Source organism: Phoxinus phoxinus, assembly GCF_949152265.1.
Source record: "Phoxinus phoxinus genome assembly, chromosome: 19".
Lineage (NCBI taxonomy): Eukaryota > Metazoa > Chordata > Actinopteri > Cypriniformes > Leuciscidae > Phoxinus > Phoxinus phoxinus.
Genome location: NC_136894.1, coordinates 25,695,277 through 25,719,421, shown reverse-complemented (window position 1 = coordinate 25,719,421; position 24,145 = coordinate 25,695,277). Strand labels below are relative to the sequence as shown.

The 24,145-nt window shown below is 37.3% G+C and overlaps 2 protein-coding genes across 4 annotated transcripts; both read left to right on the top strand.

Annotated features, from left to right (window-relative positions):
- The first annotated feature begins 5,060 nt into the window (after positions 1-5,060).
- Positions 5,061-16,411, top strand: brd2a (bromodomain containing 2a). 2 transcript variants are annotated; one of them, XM_079589899.1, is made up of 12 exons: positions 5,061-5,530; positions 8,366-8,660; positions 8,809-8,946; positions 9,131-9,272; positions 10,330-10,529; positions 10,673-11,134; positions 11,235-11,363; positions 12,009-12,230; positions 12,377-12,639; positions 12,730-13,055; positions 14,646-14,774; positions 14,859-16,411. In XM_079589899.1, the coding sequence occupies exons 1-12, from the start codon at positions 5,499-5,501 to the stop codon at positions 14,987-14,989; spliced, it is 2,469 nt and encodes an 822-aa protein (XP_079446025.1). In that variant the 5' UTR covers positions 5,061-5,498; the 3' UTR covers positions 14,990-16,411. The 2 variants fall into 2 exon arrangements, with proteins under 2 accessions (XP_079446025.1, XP_079446024.1); XM_079589898.1 differs by having other exon boundaries at positions 5,357-5,530; positions 12,009-12,242.
- A 675-nt stretch (positions 16,412-17,086) lies between these two features.
- Positions 17,087-21,003, top strand: LOC306986483 (SLA class II histocompatibility antigen, DQ haplotype D beta chain-like). 2 transcript variants are annotated; one of them, XM_079589775.1, is made up of 6 exons: positions 17,087-17,215; positions 17,527-17,626; positions 18,735-19,004; positions 19,130-19,411; positions 20,632-20,748; positions 20,845-21,003. In XM_079589775.1, exons 1-6 carry the CDS (start codon positions 17,153-17,155, stop codon positions 20,868-20,870), a joined length of 858 nt encoding a protein of 285 aa, XP_079445901.1. In that variant the 5' UTR covers positions 17,087-17,152; the 3' UTR covers positions 20,871-21,003. The 2 variants fall into 2 exon arrangements, with proteins under 2 accessions (XP_079445901.1, XP_079445902.1); XM_079589776.1 differs by having other exon boundaries at positions 17,143-17,215; positions 17,446-17,626.
- The last annotated feature ends 3,142 nt before the right edge of the window (positions 21,004-24,145 follow it).

The following is a 24,145-nucleotide window of genomic DNA, read 5'->3' as shown; positions in this document are numbered from 1 at the left end:
TTTTAGCTTGTTTCTCTTCAGTTACTTTGTTCTAGTTTCCCACCAGTCATTCGTTGCATGGACATTTATTTAACGAGCACAGCTATTTAGTTCATTATCATTGTGTATTTAAGTTCCTCTTTCTCCTTTAGGTCTCGGTCGGGTGTTGTCATGTTTGTGTCTTGCTGCTACGTTGCTATTTTGCCTGTGGAAGTTTGTTTTATATAATAAAATACCTTTGGACATTTTTCCATCTTTATCAAATTCTTCGGACCTAAAACGTTACAGTATGACCTTCAAAACTGCTATTCTACTGATATTGGTGTAGTTAACAAAAATATCTGTTTTTGTAAATGAAATAAAAACTCAATCCTGCTGCCAACGATATCACGCCACATTAAATGATAGGACTGTAATTTTGTATAAACACTTAAAAATAGTTTATCTCGTAAAACTATTTTACGTAAAACTATACATCATAAATAAGATGTGGAGAAGATTATACTCTAGTCTACACAGTGACACAAAAGCTCGAATTAAAAATGTTCCAGTTTTTACTAGATGTCACACTAGATGTCACTGTTGCACACAAAATACATTTTCAGACTGTGGCAAATTTTGTGTAATAAAATGTTGCACAAGTTGTATTTACACAAATATAGATTTCTTGAAGTTTCTCCATGTTTTGAGGCAATTAAAAATAATTATAAAATTTGATTTCAATCCTTAAAACTTAAAGAAAAAGAAAAAAAAGAGTGCCTTAAAACTCTAAATTACTGGGAACTTGCATGAATAAACCCCCTGAAATGTATTTTAATTAGTGTTATAATTTGCGTTGGATATTTTGGTTTTATTTTATTTTTTATTGTATTATTATTTTTCTTGTGTTTTTTTCCGATATGCTGCTTGGTCTTCTTGTTGATGTGTTTAACAATTATATGATAAAGCCTGTTTTTTATTTGGAAGACTTAATAAAGTAAAAAAAAAAAAAAAAAAAAGCTATCCAAAAGTATTCTATATTATTTTTTTAGTTTTCTCTATTTCAGTTTTTATTCTTCATTTGTTCATCATTCTGATAGATGACATTGCACAAATAAGAATTATTCTTAGCAACAACAACAAAAAATAATCTCTCACTTGTGGGATTTTTAATAGAGAGACAGCACAACACACTGAAAAAAAAATATTTTCATGATTTGTTATCACAACTTTTTATCTTCTGTCAAATCAACTTTGATAACTAATGTGTGAAGATAACATATTTTGAGTTTCTGTTTATTAAACCATTCTTATTCATCGTATTAACTAAAATTTTGAATTACAACAAATTAAACATTTTAAGGCAACAAGGTAACTTGCTTTTTTAAGTTAAACCAATTTTTTTTGAGTAAAAAAAGCGTAAATTCAGTTATGTCACCAATTCACCAATTCATCAGTGGTGTTTCAAGTGAATTGGTGTTAATTTACCTTATACTAAGTTCCTTCTGAATTATGCATTTTTTTTCTTTAATTTCTCACTGTAGCTCCTTCCTAATGCAAAATTGAATAATGTACAATAAAAGTACTATTGTATAATGCCTGATGGAATCTGATAACTGTTTGTTTGATACCTTTGGTTGGCTCAAGATGCACTGCATACAGCTTGAATTGATGTTGTGCTTCCCTTTCAGCAACATATCTGCTAAGACATTTGAATGAGTTGTGTTCAACCAAGTCTTTTACAATAAAAAACCTCCTGGACAACAACTGGTTTCAAAAGCACACATGGTTGCAAAGGAATTGGTGGATTCTCTATTGCATATAAAGTACTGTGATAATGCAACAATAGTGCTGCATACCAACACGTCACACCTGTGCAGAGTAGAGCCATTGGTATTCATTGTGTCTGAGTTCAGTATAGAAGTGCAAATGACTGTGAGAATCACTGTTAATAGCTCTACAATTATAAGACTAGTGAGGTTTTCACAGATAAGACCTCAAAGAATGGGATTCTAGCAGTCGTTGCCGTGTCAGATACGCCCGGTTAAGGAGAACAACTGATTCTAAGGTGGAAAATATTATATACAGGTAAAGAGCTCTTTAAAATAATGTGCTTCATCTGACCGTTACTTATTGTGGTGCCTAAATCAGCAATGAATACACACAAACATATTTTGACCTAAATTTAAGACTTGCATTTTAATTGAAATGCGTATGAAATGTCCATCAATTTGGTTTACACAATTTTAACATAAACAATATAATATATGTTATGTGATGCATATTTGTCAGTCATGCATGTTATATGGAATTCAAACACCTAAATCTTACATTTTGGCCCTTTTTGAATGTAAAGGCTCAATAGAGAATGGGAACTATATTTATAAGATTATAAGAATTAGATTATACATTTTCAAAATGTAATTTCATTTTCATGCCATTAAAACAATGCACAATGCACGTTAACAAAATGTAATACAACTATTTGAAGTAGAAAAGACTGAACTGAAAAAAACTAAACCAATGACCATCCTACCCATCTAAAAACCAACCATCAAGCATTGCAGTGACTGTAAAAGTGTGAGCTTTCCTTCAGCACTATTGCCAAGAACAGCCAGCTATTAGGAAAAAGAAAGAGTGTGTGAGCGAGAGCCTCCATAGCAACCGTTTCCTCTGCTGGCCAAGTTGTCTTGTGACGCTGAGTCAGACTGGGTTAGTGTCGTCTGCACTCACTTTCGTGGGACATGAGTGACAGGCCAGGCTTGTGCTTTCCCATTTGCCATGCGGTTCTAACAGATGTTGTGGTAGGCCAACATCAATAACTACCTGTTACCTGACAAAAAATCAATTATTTTAAAAGTAAGCATATGAACGTGATATTTTGTTAACTAATAATTCAATTAGGCTACATTTAGGATTTAGGTCGGACATATTTTAACATGTTTGATATATAAATATATGAATGTTAAAAATACTGAATAAAGGAATAATTATCTGCATCTTTCCCAAAAACAATTCCTGGTAGGAAAAAAAAGTCTATAAAAACGGGATGTGGCTGTGTAAGAAGGATAATGTAGTCAACAATTTATTGCAAAATAAAACCAGCTGTGAGATCACAGTCCAGCATGCATTAGCTATTGATTATTAGATTTAAAGTTTTTTCAATGTTTGCCTTTGTTGGAACTAAGTCAAAATAACTAATTAATAACTAATTAAAATGATGCACAGAATATCCCCAAACTTATTTCAGTTTCAATGTAGCTATTTTGAAATCAGTCAAAATAATTAGTCACAGAACAAGTTTCCCATTTTAGCTCACAGACACTTTGAGGTTTCGAGGGGGAGGGGAGTCAGATGAAACTGCACATGCGCAGAGAGGATTACAGTCAAGGGAGATGAAAGCTATTGATTACGTGGGTTTCTCGTGCTCCTAATAAACTTTTTTTGCTTTGCGTTTACTCAACTGAATTCTAGTATTCAGGGCATTTGGAAGGAATCTAAAGGAATCGGATTACATTTTCCAAGAAGATAATCTCGGTGAAAAATAATCAGGTTTATTTTTGCGATGGCGCGGTGGTTTTCGGGACACGTGATCTGCTCCATCCAATCATGGCGCAGCAACGATAGCCATATCTTCTTTGTTCTGGATTTATCAACGTTACTGACTAATACTCGCTTACATTTTATGGATTTTTAAATATCGTGTATTTAAATCGCTAGGAAATGCGGTCTATATGCAATGTATTTAAAAGGAAGACGTGTTTTATGGAGTTCCTGCTCAAAACCAGTTTTAAGCCACGCGAGTAGTTGTGCGGGGGATCACATGACTCTCCCTGCCCCCACTTCGATCCAATGAATGGGGAAGAAGAAGTCGGACATGTTTGAGGGAAATGTGTTGAATAAAGAAACGTGGCTGGAGACAAGAAGAAAATCAGGATTTTTTCCAACAATGAGGATTTCGACATATTTTGTTTTTCCTTTTTATTTTTAGGTTCACTTAATCTGGATAGAGGTATATGTTAAGATATTTAGATTTATTTCCAAATTTGGTTGTTGTATAACATAAATAATTTAAATTAAGCGTTTTAATTGAAATAATTTATAAATAACTAATAATTTGGCCTGTTTAGTGTTGTACTTTTGTTTCCCACAATGTATGACATTGTTTCAAATCTGTAACCTTGGCAGTGGGGGATGGGCGGCAGTACATTTTTCTAAAAATATGTTGTCCTAAACTGTTTTAATTTGAAAATAATTTGAAAATACTGGTTCTTTTGCCAAAACATTTACTTTTATGCGTCTTAAAAATGGTTAATGGCTTCTGGAAAGAGAATATTTAAATCAATGTAGTTAAAATGTCCTCTAAATGGTAACTCGGCTGATTTAAAAACCTCGACATGATAATTAAATAATGATTGGCTTTTATGAAAACAGCTAGAAAATTAGAGGCGAATCAAACGTTTTTTAAGTTTTATTGATGATTTTGGCTGTGGTAGTAGCTCGACGTCGGCCTAAACGCAGTAGTTATTTTCCCAGGAATTTGTTTAGATTTTCGACGTAATTCGAGTATTTAGGTTATTTGTGTCTAATTTAGTGTGTTCTGTAAATATTTTGTAAATATTTAGGGCCTTTAATAGTGTTTTAACCACTGTGGGTCGTCGTTCGAAGGACTAAAGTTGCTGCGTCATTTATGGAGGACACTCCTTGTAGGCCATGTTGAATCGACACAGAGAATGACATCGCCTTTTGTCAGCTTTGGTATGGGTTTGAGATCGATCTATGGTATTTTTTACATTGCGTTAATGGGACGATTAAAACATTATTGTATAATATTGGTTTTGGCGTTCAATTCTCTGGGTGTTTTTTTCCTCGTTTTATTTTAGGGACGAAGCACTATCACGTGGTAGCCTTTAGACGTTTGAGTTTTTATGTAGTATTTTTGTTGATTTTTTCCCAGGCAGTAGATGAGCAACAGTGCAAGGCGAGGTGATCTGTACCGTACGTGTATGTGCCGCATTTGTCTGTTTCGCGTGACTAATCTGGTGAACCAATGGCGTATTTCCAACCTGCCCTGGGTAAACGCGCCTTAGTTTTGGAGGACCAATCAGCGAAGACTGTTGACGTAACACTCAACTCTTGAGAAACGCAGTGTTTCTGGAAATGGTAGCGCAACCTTAAGTGTTATCAACTATTCTCTAAAATGTTTCACTGTATGTTGGTTATTGTAGCGGTGTTGCCTAGACAAGTGTTTTATTTGCGAAATATGATTTAAATCCACAAATCGTGCTCCGGGGGATGCGCGGGCGTGGCCTATTTGACAGACAGGTTGAGTGGCCTATAGAATACGCGTAGGCGTGTACGAATGGCGTTACATCAGCCAATGGAGCCGTCGATGGGTTTATAAAAAGTCGGGCGGAGCCTCAGCCTCGCCATTTCATTGTAGCTCTGCGCTGGAGGATAGAGGAAGTCAGAAAAACAAGGCCGCGAAACTCGGATATTCGAACGAAACCGGTTCATAAACCGAATCCGGATCCATCCCGATGGAGATGGCCTTTAGCCCGCCCTTTGACAGGTACCGGTTGGAGTAAATGACATTGCACTTGTTCTGTGAACGAAAATGTTGTTTGGATTATTGTCATAATTTGGCATCTTTCGGAATTATTTTATTTTAATCAATTGCGTCCTGCCGCAATAACTGTATACCGGAATAATACGACTGCATTGACTTGCAGTTTCTAAACTCAATGGTGTTGCAGAGACTTTATTTATTTTTTTACAACGTCAGTTCGCCACTAGTCTTCAAGTTTTAAAGTCTGTTTTTAACGGACAGCTGCTCGCGTTTAGTGCGCATGCGCGTTTACGCTCCCTGAGACGGGCAGTTTGTTTATTGACAAATTTGTCGGTGTTCTGACTGCCAAGATTGAGTAATGCAACCGCATTTTCATATGCGAGATTGTTTGAATTTTATAACTGATAGTATGTTGTTAACATGCAGTGCTAGGATGCGACCGTGCAATTAGCATGGTAAGCTAATGCTAACAGCGACCAGTAACGTTACGTTATATTCTTGTTGGCCATAAAGGTTTCGGACACACTACGAAAAAATAATTATAAATGTACGTGTTTTGGGTTATTATTAAGACTAGGAAGTGTGTTGAATATCCACTGCTTATATTATGATGCATCGGTCATTTCTTCCGCGAGCGCGTTAACGTTACAGTGAACATGTGGCTGTGAATATGATCGGTAGATTAACGTTAACAGTTACATGAAAGGCTGTTTAATGGAAAGGCTTGTTATGATCGATATGGTGTTTCAATGGAATATATTTCGGTTATGTATTGATGTAGGTCATAAGGCTACTAGAAAAAAATAATTTATTGATCAGGTGTTTTGTAAGTTGTTTTGCCTAATCTTATATTAGTTTGAATGTTTTTGGATTACTTTGAGGATCGTAACTTATGTTAACAACCTTTCGTTTTTTTTCCTTCACGTTTTAGTCATTCTGAAACTCATCTTAAAAGTTGAGCTTCCGCCTAACACCACGTGGACTTTTGTCAACATTTTACACGCGTGAAGGCTGCAGCTCTGCTCAAGCCTATTTGATCACCTGACGCCTTCTTTTGGTGGCGAGTGTCATTGATTTGTGAAATCTAATGGCACAGCACTGAATTTGTGGAGTTGTTTCGCTTTTTGTTGCTTAGCAACGCGCGTAGTTAAACGAGCCGCATGATTCCCGCCATCTGCCCCTCCCAACCAGCATGCTGTAACGTTATATGGGACATAATAATTAGACCTATTTTTTGTTTTTGTTTTTCCAAACAATGTTTGTAATCCAACATTTTACTTGACTGAAAATAAAACGCTTTCAATGTCAACTGTTTGTGATTTTTGTATCATTTAGCAGTGTTTATATTGTACATTAAAACGTCAAATTATTAAATTTAAAGTTGTTTAATGTTTTATCAACATGACTAAATATTTATAAAGTTGAAAATGTATTTAGCTATTGTGTGGTAGATTTATTCAGTTAGTTAAATTTCACTAAAGAGTCCACACTGGGGCAAGAATGCAAACCTTCACTTACAGATCCTGACTGGAAGGCATGAGAACAACATTCTACAGAAAGAGTTGAACACCCACCTTAACTGTTTTTTTTTTTTTGTTTTGTTTCATATTAAAGTCACGTTACAGCTGCAACGTTTTTACAACTATTGCATCATTGTGCTGTCTGAGCAGTCCCAAATAAATTAATCCAAAGAGCATTTATTGTAGCACTTGTGATAAATTATTGGGTTCTGTCAACGTGCCCATTTTAAAGTGTTGAACAGGCATCAGAAGGTAAGTCTCATGGAGGAAGCGCAATTCTTTATGCTGTCATGTTAATAAATAAAGCACTTTTGCTGTATTTTTTAAAAATTAGTGAGGGTAGTGCAGTTTAACATGAGCAATTTGTGGACTTGTCAATGGCATTTAATGCCTAGAATACGTTCCTGTATACATGAGCTCATGATAATTCATATTCGTTTGTTTTTTTCAAAACCGACTTAACCTCCACAATTGTAATGACAGCATTAATTGATGGAAATAATTTTATAATGAGCATTTAAATGTATATGAAATCAAGCTTAAATGTGTTAATACATTTGAGTTGGGATAATTGTCCTCGCTTGGCAGAGAATTAATATATTTACTTGACGTTTAATAATAAGACATTGTGAATTAATAATAATATTAGTCCAACAGGAATAATTGATTTGTGCTTCAAACTATTTGTTTTGAAAGCTGCACACTCATTGGCTAATTCCTCAGATAAACACACATATGACCTGATCTGGGTTAAGTCTGTTTAAGGTCACGCCACCAGTTTCCAGTTGGACTGTGGCGTATGGTTTTGGAATGAGTCGTAGCCTAACACACCCATGCCCGGACAGATGAACTGCTGGAGGGGCAATTGTATTTCATGCTCTGCACACATAAGCGAAACGGATGATTAGTCAAGAGTTTGAGTCATGATGAGTGTACTGTGATTGTTAACTCGTCACATTTCATTGTATTAAATCACTCGGTTATCCGTCGTTTTGGCTCTATAGTTCAAATTTGTCTGGGTATAAACCAATAATCCAATATTTGATATTATATAATATTTGATTGTTTCACAGACAAGGCTTAAGCCTAGTGCCAGACTAAAATGCATGTTAGAGTTGTCTTAACTAAAAGCAACTTACACTGACATATCTTAAAATATGTCAGTGCCATTGTTTTGTCTCAAGAATCCTATTGAAATGTCCTAATTTAACTACGGTCTACTCTTGGCTTAATCTAAGCCCCGTCTGTGAAACCAGGCTGAAATGTTCTCTACTGGCTCTTCTCACACGACTCACCCTCATGTTCCTGTTCTCCACAGCTCTTTGGGCGGGGGCGACGGCATGCAGGGGGTCACGATGATGGATCAGACCATCTCCGGACCCGGCAAACGCATCCGCAAGCCGTCGCTGCTGTATGAAGGGTTTGAAGGACCTGCTCTGCCCCAGGTACTCCAATCCGGACCCCCTCAACCTCCTATACGGGACCCCAATCGACAGGGCCGCATGACCAACCAACTGCAGTTCCTCCAGAAGGCTTTACAGAAGACCCTGTGGAGGCATCACTTCGCCTGGCCTTTCCATGAGCCAGTGGACGCTTCCAAGCTCAACCTCCCTGTAAGTTTGTTCTTGTTCCAGATTGGACTGTTTGGGGGATGTTTCTCAGACCCAAAGACATTTTATTTAGTTCGGAGTTTAAATATTTAACAAGACGGCAAGTAATGAGTCTAAACACAAGCTTTTTCTCATCTCTTCTCTCACGCAGGATTATTATAACATCATTAAGCAGCCCATGGACATGGGGACCATCAAGAAAAGACTAGAGAACAATTTTTACCGCAGTGCCAGCGAGTGCATGCAGGATTTCAACACAATGTTCACCAACTGCTACATCTACAACAAGGTCAGTCAGTTCATTTATGTTTAGTTCAAACCTTTTAGGGCTCAACCTTGTTTTTTCAGAGTTTGAAGTCATTTAGCTGTTTATCATGTGGCTCAGGTCCCCAGTCTGTTGTGGTGCAATTACATGCATCAGTAGTGTTGTCTAGAGACTGCCATGTGATCTAAAAGTCTTCTGTTTATTATAGCCAACAGATGACATCGTCCTGATGGCCCAGTCTCTGGAGAAGGCTTTCCTGCAGAAGGTTGCACAGATGCCCCAAGAGGAAGAAGAGATTCCCTCAGCTGTCCCTAGGGGCAAACCGGGAAAAGTTAAAAAAGGAAAATCAAGTAAGAACAGGCTGGGAAATATATAGGATGACCCTGAACATGTGTATATATATGTGTGTCTGTGTATTTAAAATATAAAACTATATTACTAATAAAAGTATACTTTTGTAATAATTTTATAATTATAATTTTTAATACCAATAAAAACTATATATTTTACACACACATACATATATATACTATATATATATATATATATATATATATATTTATAATATACACGTGTGTGTATATATAATATAGAAGTTGTATTTAATACCTTTATTTAAAGTGTGTATTATATATATATATATATTATAAAATTAATTAAATGTCATAGAATACATTTTATGTTGATTTGTGTTTCTAATGATGCTCAGTTCTACAATATTTAATCAGCTAGAAACTGCTCTTTTTAAATAATCAATAAGGATTTAAAAAAAAATTCTACTAACGATTTGTGTGAAATTCAATTGACCCTTCGCAGGGAGTTTGATTGACAGGCGATCTGATCAATCAGAATACGCCATCCGTGATTTTTGTCCGACAAAGCAATCAGGAGAGTAAAGTTAGTAGACTAACATGGTAGGATTTGAGCTTGAAAAACGGAGTGTACTGATGCCTTTCCGCGGTTAAAACAACATTCCTTCTTATGTTCATTCATGTTTATTTGATGCTATAAATTAACTAGAAGGAAGAGATGATCGGTTCACGAGCAGCTTTAACTGAGACTCTACAGCGATCTGTCAGACACATTAAAGAGTCACAAAACGGTATTTCTAGTTTAAATTCCTTTAAAAAATTACCAAATTTGAAAGTTGAGACCTTGTTTCATATCAAAAGTAAATATAAAAGTAATATCTCGTCTGTCGTGTGTCAGCGCGTTGTCAGTGTCCTCTCTGCTCCGCGATGTATTTTTCACTGCGTGAGAACATGGGTGTAAGAGCGGTGTAGCTTGTCGGACATAGCAACAGTAACTAAAGGGGGTGGGTCTTTGCGAACGGTCAATTGGTGCAGGTGTTTATTGGTTGTTTGTCTGCCTTGTTGCTTATGCATTTTTTCCCCGTCTCACTTTTAGTTTCAGGTGGATTCACGACAGCTCATCAGGTCCCCGCTATATCTTCTGTATCCCTGTCGTCCTACTCCCCTCCCACTCCAGACACCCCCGACTCGGTCCTGTCCACCCCACCGCAGATGCTTATAACCAAGACTTTGCTTCCCACTTCACATGGCACTCCTGCACTGCTGGGGCTGCCACCTACACAACCTACTGCAAAGGTAAGACCACCACTTATTTCTAAAACAAACTGTTCATACACAATTAGTTTTCAGATGCAGCATACGCTAGTTGGAATACCAATGTGCTTGTTTGCATATTAGATGCAATTTAGCAAATCTTTCTTTCTCAATCTTTTCAATAGAAAAAGGGTGTCAAGCGCAAGGCAGACACGACCACCCCCACCACCACAGGCATGCCCCTCACTATGGCTATAGGTGGCATGGGTCTCGGCTTGGGCGGCGACTCCCCGCTTACCATCTCTGCTTTTAGTGCAGACCCCAAACAGAGCCTGTCCCTTGGCCTGAACCTGGGTCTTGGCGGAGGCATGGTGGGAGAGAAAGTTCCAGCAAGACGAGGTGGCAGTGGCAGGCCCATCAAGCCACCGCGGAAAGACTTGCCCGACTCCCAGAACCAACACCAGCCAGTGCGGCGTGGGCGGCTGACCCAGCAGTTACGGTACTGCAGCACCATTCTCAAAGAGCTGCTGTCCAAGAAGCACACAGCCTACGCCTGGCCCTTCTACAAGCCGGTGGACGTTTCCTTACTGGGACTGCACGACTATCACGATATTATCAAGTGTCCCATGGATCTGAGCACTATAAAGGTGCGCGTCGAAGAGTTTTAGATGCATAACCATTTAAAAATGCCATCATGTGCACAATCAGATCTTCATGTATTTCTCAATCTATCTATATTTCTTGCAGAGGAAAATGGATCATCGGGAGTACCGGGATGCATTACAGTTTGCTGCTGACATCAGGCTAATGTTTTCAAACTGTTACAAGTACAATCCCCCAGATCATGATGTGGTGTCCATGGCCCGAAAATTACAGGTACGGACACTTCACGATTGTTAATTTCGCTGAAAAATTATACTTGTGTTTATTTATCACTATTGTTCTCATTTCATCAGAGTTTTTGCATTTTTATGCAAACAGAAATCAAGAGTTCGTCGACTCGTACTCAGGATCTAGTTTCCTGATTTATTATACTTGTCAGATACATTAACACACCCTCTACATTATTAAAACTTCTGTCAAAAGCTAAAATTCCAAATTATGCAAGTGTTTTTTCTATTAAAACAACTAAAAAACACTGTATTGTAGCACAGAGGTTGCATAAGTGCATTTATACAGCTACAGCAATCGCAAACATTACAGTTTATTTATTACAGTTCATCACTGAGATGGTTTGCTCGCAGATTTACTCTTGTCATCTGTCAACCCAAAGAATGAAAGTTGGTGGGAGGCTTGTTACCAATGCAAGATAACAAATGTCAAAATAAAAAATGTTTTTAAGATAAATAACCAGTCGGCCAACATCCCAGACGATTATGCTTGCTTTATCGAGCAAAGCTGAAATTGTAATCACTATTTAAGTACCATTAATCATGCAGCCCTACTTTTTCTTCCTTTTCTTTACACTAAAAGTAAGCATGTCCAAAGTTGGATATTAAAATGGTCATCTCTCTATTTCAGGATGTCTTTGAGTTCCGCTTCGCCAAGATGCCCGACGAGCCCCTGGATTCCCTCCCACCTGCGTCCCTGGGCGGCGGCCTGGGCGGTCACTCCTCCTCTTCCTCCTCCTCTTCCTCCTCGTCGTCAGAGAGTGACGTGAGCAGTGAGAGTGAGAGCGAGAGCAGCCCGAGCTCTGACAGTGAGGAGGAGAGAGCGCATCGCCTGGCCCAGCTTCAGGAACAGGTGTGTACACAGGTAGCGACTGAACTTTTCCCACAAAGTTCGCTAAACCGGCACTGACAGATTTGACGTATTTGTACGTTTACTAAGAGCTGCAGTGGCCGTGGGTTTAGACACACAGTGACACTCATTCACTCGCTTGTCTGCAGTTGAGGGCGGTGCACGAGCAGCTGGCCGCGCTGTCCTCTACGCCCATCGTCAAGCCCAAGAAGAAGAAAGAAAAGAAAGACAAGAAGAAAAAGAAGAAGCCGGAAAAACACAAGCGGGCCAGGAGCATGATGGAGGATGAGGTAGTCATTCGGCCGCCGAAAACACCAAAACTGTCCAAGACACCAAAGAGCAAGAGCAACAGCAAAGCCGCGACCTCCACTCAGGGCAAGAAGGGCTCCAGTAAGAAGAGCAACAAGAGCAAGTACGTCTCCACTCACTTATTTACACCGTTGCTAATTCATAAATCATCAACAAAACAAACCTATCTTATTCTTTCTCATGTTTCCCTTAGATCCTCAAAGAAATCTCAAGCCGCATCGTTTAACTCCCTACCTGTGAGCCACGGTGGTCTTACGCCACACTACGACTCTGAGGAAGAGGAGGAAACCAGCCCCATGAGCTACGACGAGAAGCGGCAGCTCAGTCTGGACATCAACAGGCTGCCGGGAGAGAAACTGGGCCGCGTCGTCCACATCATCCAATCACGAGAGCCCTCGCTGCGGGACACCAACCCAGAGGAGATCGAGATCGACTTTGAGACGCTCAAACCGTCCACGCTACGGGAACTAGAGCGATACGTCATGATGTGTTTACGAAAGAAACCACGGAAACCTTCTGGTGAGAGCACATTTAATTTAAATAGGATTTATGTAGTGTTGTTGGTTTGTAAGAAAAGATATTAGCGTCCTCTGAAAAAGGAATGTTTGTACTTGAGAAGCTAACGGGAATCTGAAGCTAGACTTTAACCCATAATGCTTTGTGTAGCCCCACCTTGCCGGGTTTTATTCAGCACACTCCACAGGTAGAGTCATCTGCTCTTTACCCTTCTGTGAACAAACACAATGCTGTTCTTTCATTCCTCCACTGATGTAGAGTCATCTCCCATGTGACTCTTCTGTCAATATAGGTACAATGTTGAATAATTACATGCCATGAGGAAAAAGGAAAAATACACGACCCCTCAAACATTTTTTAAAAAATCCCTTATGCTCACCAAGGCTGCATTTATTTGATAAAAAAATAGTTATAACAGTAATATTGTTAAAAAATATTACCGTACAAATAACACAATTTTTTTTATTTTTAAATGTAATTTATTCCTGTGATGTAAAGCTGAAATTTCAACATCATTACTCCAGTCTTCAGTGTCACATGATCCTTCAGATATCATTATAATATGCTAATTTGGTGCTCAAGTAACATTTATTATTATTATCAATGTTGAAAAGAGCTGGGCTGCTGAATTTTTTTGTGGATACTGTGATTTATTGTTATTTTTTTTTCAGAAACTTTGTGTAAACGTTTTTTCAGGATCCATTGAATAGAAATATTTATTTATTTTATTTATTTATTAAGTTCATGTTATATTGGCTCTTCTCTAGATAGGAGTATATGCAGCCTTTATATATATATATATATATATATATATATATATATATATATATATATATATGTGTATATATATATGTGTATATGTATATGCAGCCTTTTTATATATATATATCTTAATGGTAGAAAATGACAAATGGATAGAATTGGGGAAATTATGGATTTGTCAGATGCTTTTAGTCAAAGCGACTGTATACAAGCTATACATTTGATCAGTTCATGCATTCCCTGGGAATCAAACCCACTGCAAATGAATATTATTGACAGTTAGTAGATTTTGTTCACTAGAGAGACTTAAGTGGTTTAGCTGATGCATGACTATTACATAACTACCTATATAAAAATGGAAATGTTAGTTTTTTAGATGCTATTTCCCTACTCTCATTTACTTTTATTGTATCTTTGATTGAACATTTTAGCCTCTTGTACAGGTAGAGACTCCCTTGTCTGATTATGTCATATAACATGCAGCTTTTCTAGATAAAATACTACAAATGACTTAATATTCTGCAATACTACTGTTTGCACTGACACTATCGGATGAGAACTGAACTGAGCTGGATGATGACATCACTGTTTTCTCCAGAGCTGCTTTATAGATACATTTAACTCATTCCATAATTGATTAACTTGAATCATTGAACCGAACTGAATCAACACTGAACGGATTTCAACTGAACAATGACACTATTGTCTTTCTAGAGCGCCTTCATTCATTGATCATCATTTGCCTGTTCATCACTGTAAAGCTGCTTCAAAACAATCTGTATTGTATAATGTTTAAGTTAAATTTGACCAAATGTGCGTTGTGTTTTCCAGTGGCAGTCAAAGGTGCTGCGGGTAAATCTCGTGAGGAGTTGACTCTGGAGAAGAAGAGAGAGCTGGAGAAAAGACTGCAGGACGTCAGCGGTCAGCTTAACTCCGGCAAGAAACCACAGAAAACCAAAGGTAGGGACTGAGTTCCTCACAGATGATCAATCAGAATCAGGTTAAGACCGATTAAATGAAATGATCTCTCTCTTTCTCTTTCAGTGGAGAAGCCCACTGCGGTGGAACCCCATGCCATGGCGTCCCGTCTCAGCGCCAGCAGTTCCAGCTCAGACTCCTCCTCATCGTCCTCCTCTTCCTCATCCTCTGACACCAGTGAATCGGACTCAGGCTGACCCAATCAAAAGGAACAGACATGCACTCCATCCCAGAATAGGATAGAGCTCCTGCTCTAAATAACAATAACTAGTGGAACGGAGAGACATGTGAATAAGGAAGAGCAGGCTTTCTCTTTAGATGTATAGAAGCAATGTGGTCTGGGAAATGTTGGACGGAGAAGGAACTGATGGAAAAGCAGACCAGGGCATCGTCGTCTAATTTGGGACTCATTTCCGTTAGTCCATCCTTCTTTACCTTGTGTATATAAATGTACAAAGATATATAAATATCTATTTTTCTTTTATAAAGAAGAATTTTAAGCAATTCCCTGGTAGGGAAGAAAAACAAAAATCTGACTTTTTCTTTTGTGAATATTTTGCGTTGCTTTTTATTTTTCTCTCTCCCTCTTGTTGTTTGATCTATTAGTTGTTTGTCCTGAAGAAAACAAAAGGCTTGGATTGGAAACTACTGTCACTTTTGTTTGCATGAGCGAGTGTGTGATGTGTACGTGTGCCATTGGTTTTCCCGCCCCCTCCGAGTGGATTTACACACTCTGCACATACATGGATGTGTGGCCGCTTGGTTGTGCATTTGAATGAAAAAACAAAGCTCCACCTATTCAAATGGCGTCTGTACACCCTGAAGTTAGAACATCACGTCATCCTTCTCTTCGTTGGCTTTAGTGGCGTCTTAAAACTTGAATCTGATCTCCCCTCCATCCAGCCTGCTTTATTCCCCATGGTCAAACGAATGGGTTCAAATCTGCATTAAACAAACAGAATCGTGCTCTTTGAATTCAGCTGGGCTACATGAGCATGTTTTTCTGGATGCATAAATTATTTTTCCGTTCATGTGGTTTTGGTCAGGATTTCTAGAGTCTTGGATGCACTATCAGAATGACACAGCTGCTTAATTAGGTGTTGATTTGACGAATACTGTTTTGTAAATCTTGGTTTTTGAGTTTTAGTCTGGTTTTATTTGTTTTGTTTGAGTGTGTTTATTATTATTTGCCCAGAGAATGAATGCACAATTTATAGTTTTAACATAATGACCCTCATTCAGAAATGTAATGCTTGTAGTTTCTGTATCATAGCACATGCAGTTATACAACAACAAAACAATTTGAAATGTTTTTTCCCAAAATTTGTACATATGTAAGTTTCATGAACTCGCAGCTTGCATCTGTCAATATGACCTGATTTCTGTTTCCTGCGCTTTTTTTCCTTTGTTTACTCCTGTCGTCAGCTCTTCTGTTTAGTATTGTGGCTGGTTTTTTCCACAGCTCATTATGTGTGTTTTTTTTTTTTTTTTTAAGAAAACAACAGCAAAATATAACGAAATGAAACCTCAAGCTATAAGCATCATCTCAACAGATGCTTCATGCGACCATAATTCTCATCTGATAAATGTCACATTAATAAAGAGGGTGAGATGTTCTTAAAACAAGATCTTGTGGCTGAGTGTGTTTTCTTTAGGACCATGCTATTTCATTAGCATTTTTCTATGTGAACTTGAATCCAGGGATATTAAAGTTATTTTAAAACCATTAAAAAAAGTTACTTAATACAATATATAGAAACTTAAACTCATTTTATTCTGCTTGTTTCCAAGGCAACATTTCATTTAGTTTACTGATAATAATTGAAACTTTTAGAAAGTATAATGACAGGAACAAAAAAGTTAATAAAACTAACTAAAATTTAAATGGTAAATTTCAAAATTGAAAATATGAATAAATATGATAGTTTCAATGATATTAATGTCACCATCTCAAGCAGTATAAAATGTTCTGTTCTGGCCAAAGGCTGTTCCAACATACATAAATATATAAAACATTTCCTCACTTGCTCCTCCAAAATACCCCAAAGTGGCTCAAAAACATTTAGATTGGTGACTGCAGGCCATGGGAGATGTTCAACTTCTTCATGTTCATCAAACCAAGTCACAAATCTTGATGCGTGTATTGTGCATTATCATGCGGACACACGGCACCCCCTTCACGGGACGATGTTTGAAGCATTAGGTGCACATGGTCCTCCAGAACCTCCAGAACATGGTCCTCCAGACTCTTAAGCAATTGTCTATTTAAATCCAAACAGCGACTTTTTTATGCTGAATATCTCCAGGAAGTCATTAACACCTGTTAGCATTAACATTTGTTAGCATTCCCATTAATCTCAATGGCAGACGCTCAGTTAGCACAAGCCCCATTGTGTTGTGTAAAGAGCCTGTTGTGTGCTGAGGTAAGTTTAGGATCTTATATTTGGTTAACATAAGTAGGATTTGACAGCTCATTGGGTTATTGAACAGAGATATTAATTGTTAGTTGATTCTCCCTGAATGCTGTGTAGATGATGTGTGGACATACTATTTTAGAAGATATTTAGCTTTCCTTTATACTGAGATGTTTTTGGATAAAGGCAAAAAAGTGTGTGTGAGTGTTTTACAGGCCTTGTTTACTTTTTTTTTCTAGGTCCCGTGGATGACTGATACTAAATTATGAGGAAGTATCTGAAGCGAATGAATGCTTTCATTATTTAGACTGATTTTCAAGCTCTCTCCTCGAACAGCACTGAAGAAGAACACTGAGATGAGGACGTTCACACTCGCACTTGTTCTAGTGGGCTTTGCGTTTGGTTGTGTCTCATCTGAAGGTGAGTTTAAATCTCTGAAATTACATATGAAGACAGGACTGACTTGTAGGGCCAGTCTCACCATTGATTTTACGGTCACTACCCTTACTAAAAATAAGTTTATTCATGTGTGCTATTAGTAGGCGTATACTTCTTTTAAACTAAATATAAGAAAATAATACTTTCAGTCTACTTTTTATGTAGCCTACTTCTCAGAAATACTTTATGTACTTTTCAGAAATATACTTAAAATTGTACTTAAATATAGGCTACTTGACTTATACTGGCAGAAAATTCTAAGAGTTTGCTCTGCTTGTGCTCGAGATATACTTAAAAATATAAATAATATTTTACTTGGCTTGTAGTTGTGTGTAATCTTTTGATTGAGTAACCTTTTGAATACTTTTTCCCACATAGTTTTACATACTGCCGTATAAACTTATATTGTGTGAAAATATTTATTTATAAAGAAAACAGATATGTTCCTAAATCTGAATATCTGGATTTTTTTGTGTAGCTACAGGAATTTACTTCAAATCTACTTTTACTCTTTCCCCGAATGAATTTTCCGACTCTCCGTGTTTTCATGTTATACAGTATGGGGCGCTATTACACATCTCCTGAAAGAATACAAATATCCAGAATACTGGAACAAACCACAGGGGAAGAAGAAGCTGAAACAAACAAGTGATAGCATGAGAATTAACCGTGTAAATAAGTCAGAATGCATGAAATAGCATTAATAATAAGATAATAATAATACGTTTACTACACTTAAACATATACTTAGGCCTACTTAAAAGTGAGCCAATTTAGTCCCAAGCAGTATTGAAATAGTACACTTACAAGTTTACTACTACATTGATATTAGTATACTTACTACATAAAGTATGCTTAAAAATATACTTCATAAAATGGACTTGAAGTATACTATACATAAATGATTTGAATCACATGCTCAGAACCATTTTAGCTTCTTCACATGATTTGTTAAATCTAAGTCCCTGTTTGATCTTCCCAAGAACCTCACTGCAGAAAAATGAAATCATTGTATATGCACAGATTTCTGGATGTATTGAACCCTCAAATCTTAAGTGGCATATACTGACTTTTATTCTGTTCCCTTCAGATGTTTATGTGTTCCAGAACATTGTTGAATGCGAGTATAGCAAAGAGGATTTGTCTGACATGGTCTACATAATAAAGCTGGTCTTCAACCAGAAGCTTATGTGCAGTTATGACTCAAGGTTGGGGAAATATGTTGGTTATGATGAATATGGAATCAAGAACGCTGCTCATTACAACAGTCAGGGATGGAAGATGAAACAGCGGAAGGATGAGCTGGAGACACTGTGCAGAGCCAACGCAAGATTCTACGGCAACAGCACTACGAGAAAGAGTAATACATTTTACATTCTTCATTTAAGCAAATTAATGGCATTTTAAGGATTTAACGAGTTAAGATAGTTTGAAGTGGTCCAATATGTTTTATTTAATGGATTAATCTCGTTGTCTTCGCAACAGTGCCGCCCATTGTTACCGTCCGTCCCACTGAGAAGGCTCATTACGGTCAGCTGACCACCCTGGTGTGCCACGCATACGCTTTTTACCCACAGGCCATTAATATGACCTGGCTACTGGACGGATTGGAGGTCACTGGTGACGTGATCTCCACTGAATTCATGGATAACGGTGACTGGAGCTACCAGACGCATTCACACCTGGATCTGGTGCTCCACAGAGGAGTCAGTGTGAGCTGTCGAGTGGAGCACAGCGGCCTGGAGAAACCTCTCGTCGTTCAGTGGGGTGAGAGTTAAGATCGCGAGCTACTGTATATTTATCATTGTTTAGATAACTGGTGGAATTTACCAGTGGTAGCTGATGCTGATCACCTGATCCATGAACAAAAGAACAGCACACTGCCACAATCCTCAACTTCTCATTTCTGATTCATGCAGAAGAACTGACCAGGGTAATTAACGTTAACTAATACTAATATATATATATATACAGGTGAAACTCGAAAAATTTGAATATCGTGCAAAAGTTCTTTTATTTCAGTAATTCAACTTAAAAGGTGAAACATATATATTTTATAGACTCATTACATGCAAAGTGAAATATTTCAAGACTTTATTTGTTATAATTTTGATGATTATGGCTTACAGCTTATGAAACCCCCAAATTCAAAATTAGAATATTATGAAAAGGTTTTCATAAGCTGTGCGCCATAATCATTAAAATTATAACAAATAAAGACTTGAAATATCTCACTTTGCATGTCTATATAATATATTAGTTTCACCTTTAACTTTTGCATGATATTGTAATTTTTCGAGTTTCACCGTATACACTTTTTAAAAAATTAAACACTTTTTATTGAAATAAAGCTAACGCACTAAGTTATTAAAGGAATATGAATGAATTAAAAATAATTTAATCATTTACTCACCTTCAAGTTGTTCCAGACCTGTATGAATTTCTTTCTTCTGCTGAACACAAGCAGAATTTTGAAGAATGTCGGTATCCAAACAGTGGATGGACTCCCATAGAAGGAAAAAAAAATACTATGGAAGTCCATCAACTGTTTGGTTACCGAAATTCTTCAAAATATCTTCCTTTGTGTTCAGCAGAAGAAAGAAATGCATACAGTTTTGAAATAACTTGAGAGTGAGTAAATGATGACAGAATTTTCATTAGTCCTTCACTAGTCCTTTAAAGCACTAAAATTACACAGTAGAATAAATAAATAACTTAAACTAAAACTACACTCCGACACTTCCACTCCCCCCCCCCCCCCCCCCCCCCTCACTAATATAAATGTTACTGCATGATGTTTGTGTTGATGTTGCACTGAACTCATGTTGGAATTACTGTAGTAATTTCCCAATAGTAAAATCCACAATGCACATTCATTGTTGATGAATGCAAAACCTTGCATTGTTGGTTTATTGATTTGCATGTGAACTCTTAAAATATGTTATTTGTGTCTGTCATCACCTGCTGTTCATTCTTCTCATGCTCAGACTCGACCTCCCTCGATTCCAGAACTGCAAAATTAGCTGTCGGTTGCTCTTTTTTCCTTATCGGCCTTATTGTGGCTTTTTCGGCTGCATACATCTATTACAAACGAAAGCACAGAGGTAAAAGTCTACCAATGATCCTAAAATAATGGTGTGATAATCCAGGATAGATCTAAAGAAACGATGTAAACACTTTTGTTGTCTTCCCCCATGCAGGTTTCTCTCCCCTTCCCCTCAACTGAGCACCTTTTTCATTGAAATGAGTTTGTGATATGTTAAGGGATGAACCATTGCTGAAAAACGTGGATGTGTAAATGTTTGATTCCCTGTTGTAGATTATTGCTCATTTTAATAAAGAATATCTTTTTTTTCCTTACCTACGCCTGATTGACCCTCATTCATTTGCACACCAAAGACTTGTGCTCTAAACAAAGCATAAAAACTGCAACAATATATCAGATAGGTTCATAAAATTGTGCCGAACGTACAAATCTATAGGGATTCATTGATGTACAGTTTTATTTTGAATGATCTGGTGTTGAATGATATCATTTAGGGTAGAAAAGCTGCAGAAAGCAAACACTGACTGCATTTACTCTCAGACACAAGGGACCGTCGGTAATTGTTCTCTTTATTTCCCCAGACGCACAGCGGAGGTTTGGATTTCAGAGCAGGTGCAGAGCGCATTCACTATCATTATCACTCTATTTCATCTAGGAACAAACATGTTCAATTAACAAAAAATAAAAATTTCTGTAGTGTACACATAAAATATGTAAAAAAAAGTAAATGCCATAGAAATTATATTATGTTCAAAATTAATATATATTTATTTATAAATGTTGTACATCATAGTATATTATAAATTAATATATTATGCTAATGTAATGCATTATATATATTATATATATATATATTGTATAGAAAATTATAATATATATATATATATTTAATAAATAATATAAACAATTTAAAAATATATATTTTAATCATTCTACTCTTATTGTAATCACGATATTTGTAGCCTTCATATATATATTGTCTACTGTTTTTTGTCTATTTTGTCATTTAATTTGCATTTGATCATTTTTGAGTGCAGCACATGAGCACACAGCTCATAAAGATAATAAATGATATTTGCTTAAATACTGAAACAGGCAAATTATCAGTGCTGGTACTACTCGACCTCAGCGCTGCATTTGACACTGTCGATCACAACATACTTCTTGACAGGCTGGAAAACTGGGTCGGGCTTTCTGGGATAGTCCTAAAATGGTTCAGGTCATACTTGGGACGGAGAGGTTATTATGTGAGTTTAGGAGACCATAAGTCTGAGTGGACATCCATGACATGCGGAGTTCCTCAAGGCTCAATTCTTGCGCCACTCCTATTCAACCTGTACATGCTCCTAATGAGACAAATAATGAGAAAGAACCAAATTGCTTAGCACAGCTATGCAGACGACACACAGATCTACTTAACCCTATCGCCTACCGATTACAGCCCCATTGACTCCCTGTTCCAATCCATTGATGAAGTCAACATTTGGATGTGCCAAAACTTTCTTCAGTTAAAGGGGTGGTAAAGTATGATTTCACTTTTCTAACTTTAGTTAGTGTAATGTTGCTGTTTGAGCATAAACAACATCTGCAAAGTTACAACGCTCAAAGTTCAAAGCAAAGGAAGATATTTGCTTTTAAAGAAAAGGACTACATTAACAAACGGCTGGTAGGGACTACACGTCATTCCTCCCGGGTTAGTGACATCACCAACCCTAAAATGTACATAAGCCCCGCCCCCGGGCAGTCCATGTTGAGATTGAGAAGAGGAAAAGTTGTTATATAAGAGGACATTTGTGATTCAGCTCAAACTTTAGCATCCATCTTTTCACATGCAATAGAAAGTCACTCCGTGTGCATCTCACAACAGTTCCTATACGAGCAATTTATAGATTACCATGACGGAATATCCTAATTGAAGATAGTTAACTCCACATCAGCAACATAAATTCATCAACTAACCTTTCAGAGACGTCCTGTTGCTTCTACATGTTGTCACTTCTTCTTGAGTCTCTCCATCTTTGTCTGACTCCGTTTTAACATTAAAGGCAGTACAGTTTCTGTCATTTTAGTGTGTCTGAGTGAGGTAATCGCAGCTGCTAACACACGCGACCTCTTCAAAGCTCCGCCCTCTGCAGCAGCTCATTTGCATTTAAAGGGCCAGGCACAAAACGGTGCGTTTTTGCAAACCCTCAAAAAGTGACAACTTTAACATTCTACATAAAAATATCTGTGGGGTATTTTGTGCTAAAACTTCACACACACACACACACACACACACACACACACACACACACACACACACACACACACACACACACACACACACACACACACACACTGGGGACATCAGAGATTTATTTTACATCTTTTGAAAATGGCATTTTACCACCTTAGCTTCAGTAGTCATGTCAAACAAAATCAGCGTACTATCATCTGAAGAATATTGCGAGAATTAGATGCTTTGTGTCAAGAATTAGAGAAACTTGTGCATGCTTTCATCACCAGCAGGGTGGATTATTGTAATGGACTCCTCACTGGCCTTCCCAAAAAGACCATAAACAGTTGCAGCTCGTACAGAACGCTGCAGCCAGGATCCTGAGCAGAACCAGAAAATATTAACACATCACACCAGTCCTCATGTCTTTACACTGGCTCCCAGTTACATATAGGATTGGTTTTAAAGTATTAGGCTATTACTGGTATATAAATCATTCAATGGCCTTAGGACTTCAATACATTGCAGATATGCTCACTGAATATAAACCCAACAGATCACTCAGATCATTAGGATCACATCAGCTAGAAATACCAAGGGTTCACTCAAAGCAAGGAGAGTCCGCTTTTAGCTATTATGCCAGCCGCAGCTGGAACCAGCTTCCAGAAGAGATCAGGTGTGCTCCTACTGTAGTCACATTCAAATCCAGACTCAAAACACATCTGTTTAGCTGCATATACTGAATGAGCACTGTGCCACTGTTCGTCCGACTGTTTGTAGCCTATACTGTATTTTATTTTATTCTCTATTCTAAACTGTTTTAATTATTCTTATTTCTTTTGATTATTTTAATTTATTCTATGTAAAGCACTTTCAATTACCATTGTGTATGACATGTCCTATAATAAACTTGCCTTGCCTTGCCTATTTTTATTATCAGTTTCTTTTTTTGTCGTTCTGTCTGTGCACTGTAAGCTTCTGTCACCGAGACAAAACCATTTGTTGTGTGCGTGCGTGTAAGCATACTTGGCAATAAAGCTAATTCTGATTCTGATATAGACCATAACAATCAAATTATATTATTAAATTATAACTGTAATTTATTTTACGTTTTTTGTTTATTTTTAAGTTTAAGATTTATTGATGGGTCCCTTGTAATTTTATCGAAGCCAGTATTTGACCACAGCTCTAGAGTTCGACCATTAGTGCAGCAGGTTATTTTTCTTCAGTTGTACACTTC

Excerpts from the sequence above, each read along its gene's own strand:
- brd2a (XM_079589898.1), top strand. The coding sequence starts at position 5,499 with ATGGAGATGGCCTTTAGCCCGCCCTTTGACAG. Across the intron at positions 11,135-11,234 it reads TGGATCTGAGCACTATAAAG|AGGAAAATGGATCATCGGGA; the intron begins GTGCGCGTCGAA and ends TATTTCTTGCAG. Across the intron at positions 11,364-12,008 it reads CCATGGCCCGAAAATTACAG|GATGTCTTTGAGTTCCGCTT; the intron begins GTACGGACACTT and ends TCTCTATTTCAG.
- LOC306986483 (XM_079589775.1), top strand. The coding sequence starts at position 17,153 with ATGGCAGACGCTCAGTTAGCACAAGCCCCATTGTGTTGTGTAAAGAGC. Across the intron at positions 19,005-19,129 it reads CAACAGCACTACGAGAAAGA|TGCCGCCCATTGTTACCGTC; the intron begins GTAATACATTTT and ends TCTTCGCAACAG. Across the intron at positions 20,749-20,844 it reads TTACAAACGAAAGCACAGAG|GTTTCTCTCCCCTTCCCCTC; the intron begins GTAAAAGTCTAC and ends TCCCCCATGCAG.